Source organism: Branchiostoma floridae, chromosome 3 (assembly GCF_000003815.2).
Source record: "Branchiostoma floridae strain S238N-H82 chromosome 3, Bfl_VNyyK, whole genome shotgun sequence".
NCBI lineage: Eukaryota > Metazoa > Chordata > Leptocardii > Amphioxiformes > Branchiostomatidae > Branchiostoma > Branchiostoma floridae.
Window position 1 is genome coordinate 13,595,361 of NC_049981.1, and position 2,377 is coordinate 13,597,737.

At 39.5% G+C, this 2,377-nt stretch overlaps 1 protein-coding gene across 1 annotated transcript in view; it reads left to right on the top strand.

The window, feature by feature from the left end:
* LOC118411704 overlaps positions 1-2,377 on the top strand; it is a 15,126-nt gene that overhangs the window by 1,135 nt on the left and 11,614 nt on the right. Inside the window, exons 3-5 of the mRNA XM_035814184.1 lie at positions 283-405; positions 1,658-1,774; positions 2,056-2,250. Coding sequence (XP_035670077.1) covers positions 283-405; positions 1,658-1,774; positions 2,056-2,250 — 435 coding nt within the window. The remainder of the gene's footprint in view (positions 1-282; positions 406-1,657; positions 1,775-2,055; positions 2,251-2,377) is intronic.

The window sequence follows — 2,377 nt, forward strand, 5'->3', positions numbered from 1 at the left end:
CGCCGACCCAAGCCAACACTACCGGACCTGTGTGTGACTGTCTTTATCTGCTGGGGGAGAACTGCACCTATCCATGTTCCCCGGGATATCACGTCATTTCCGGTGATGTCATTGTCAGGACATGCACTGCAGATGGATCATGGACAGAGACGGATCTTTTCTGCCAAGGTACAACATGTGTGCATATAAGCAAAACAATAATGATTTCCAAAAATGTTAAGGGCATATATCAGTTTGTGGAAAGCAGCAAATCTGACAAATAACCTCAACTCTTGTCTGTAGATATTGACGAGTGCTCCACTCTGAATGGCGGCTGTTCCCAGACCTGCACCAACACTGTAGGCAGTTATAACTGTTCCTGTAGTGAAGGGCTGGTACTGGACGAAGACAATCATACCTGTTCGGGCAAGTAATTTGTTGCAAACATCCATTGGTATATTTCTTATTCAATTTGTATGTGTTCTTTAAAATCTATATACCGAATTCACTGTCTTTAAATGTACGTATTTTCTTATTGCGTCACTTGTAATTGTCCTTCAGGCTAACTTATCACTTATCACCAGATTTGGTGTTTTTGTATATGACACTGTGCTGTATGTGACTTTTATTTTCACAGTCCGAAAGGGTTTTACCGTACTGGTGCGATCGCATGCTTATAAAGATCAATGTTTCTATCGTGATGGTGCATCATATATCATCAGTAACGGACAAGTGAGCATTATTGATAAAAGTAAGTATACTTTTTTCATGTCAGGTCATTTGGGCAATGTTCGAGCACATTGTGTGGCCATTAAAAAGCTTATTCTTAATTTCAAGAATAAAGAAAATACCGTAAGTAGTAATATTGAAATAAGGTGCAGGAGCTCTACAATACATATCATCACTTGTCCTACACGTCAGGTCTACAACGTGGATATCAGGTGTTCATTTTGAATGAACGGACGGGTGAAGTAATAAACAAGACGGTTTTTGACACCTGGGAGAATGGAGGAGGTGTCGCAGAAGCACGAAACCTAGTAGCTTATCTGGAAGGAGTCTCATACGTAAGTAGTTCATAAATTTTGCACTCTGATAAGAAATTCTATTTTCTTAGCTTTCTCTTGTAACATAGCTTGCATATGTACCACAAAAAGCAACTTTGTTGGTGGTTTCTGGAAACGCAAAATGCGACAGAAAATGCTGTAATTTGTATCGTTAACAATAGGAAAGTATTGATTAGCTTCATTCTGACTTTCCGTTTGCCGTTATAGAATTTCAAACTACCTAATATTAAGCCTTTAATTCTGTAACTGTTCCTTCTATTTGGTGCTAGGGACGGATACTAGTCATCGTCATTCATGACAACGGCTTCAACGTAGATAACGAACCAGATCTATCACCGTACGGAACTGCACTAACTCCAATAGGTGCCGTGTCAATCCTCTTATCACATTTTCAACTAAGGGCGAAAGAAATTCAATTTCTTTTTTTTTTTTATTTATTAAGTCTACATTGCTATTTTGCTGCATGGACGTCAGGTTTAATTTTAGCTCAGAATCACAGTGATTTATAGGTATCTTTGAACATTATTTCGTGGGAATCTCCCGGACCTGCTCATATTTACAAACATGCATTCGTAGTAAGAGTTGAACATAAAATATTCTGATTCCCATGGTAGGAAATAGAGAGTCCTTCGCCATGATCACTCAGATGGGAACGAATCCATGTTGGTTTGTGGAAGATAAGAATGCTCCAGGAAGAGGACCAACTGTTGTAGAGGCGTTCATACCAACAGGTAAAGGAAAACACACAGTGTATGCATTTCGTTCCACCTTACAGATTGTTGATGTTTGATGTTTGTAATGGTGTGATGTTTCCTATTCTATATAAATAATTAACGAACAACACCACATGATCTGTGATAAGGGAATATATTATATCCGTTTCCGGATCGGGTTTTACTTCTAATCAGTTTTCAGTTGTCAAAATAGTAAAATATTTCTTTTGTTACTGCTCAGTGTTGGACCCCATTGCACAGAAATCTTTAAACGATGTCGACTATCTTTCTCTATCCAGATGGATCCCCAGGCGTGTGTTTTGACCCGCCGACCCAAGTCAACACTACCGGACCTGTGTGTGGCTGTCCTTATCTGTTGGGGGAGAACTGTACCTACCCATGTTCCCCGGGATATCACGTCATTTCCGGTGATGTCATTGTCAGAACATGCAAGTCAAATGGATCATGGACAGAGACGGATCTTTTCTGCCAAGGTACGTTCGACATAAAGACAACTAGAAATGACGTGAGACTGAGAGGAATATTTAACAAGAGAACTTAGCTTGGCAGCATGTCAAAATCTATAGCCTCTAATTAAAAAAATCTTTATCTTCTAACGGT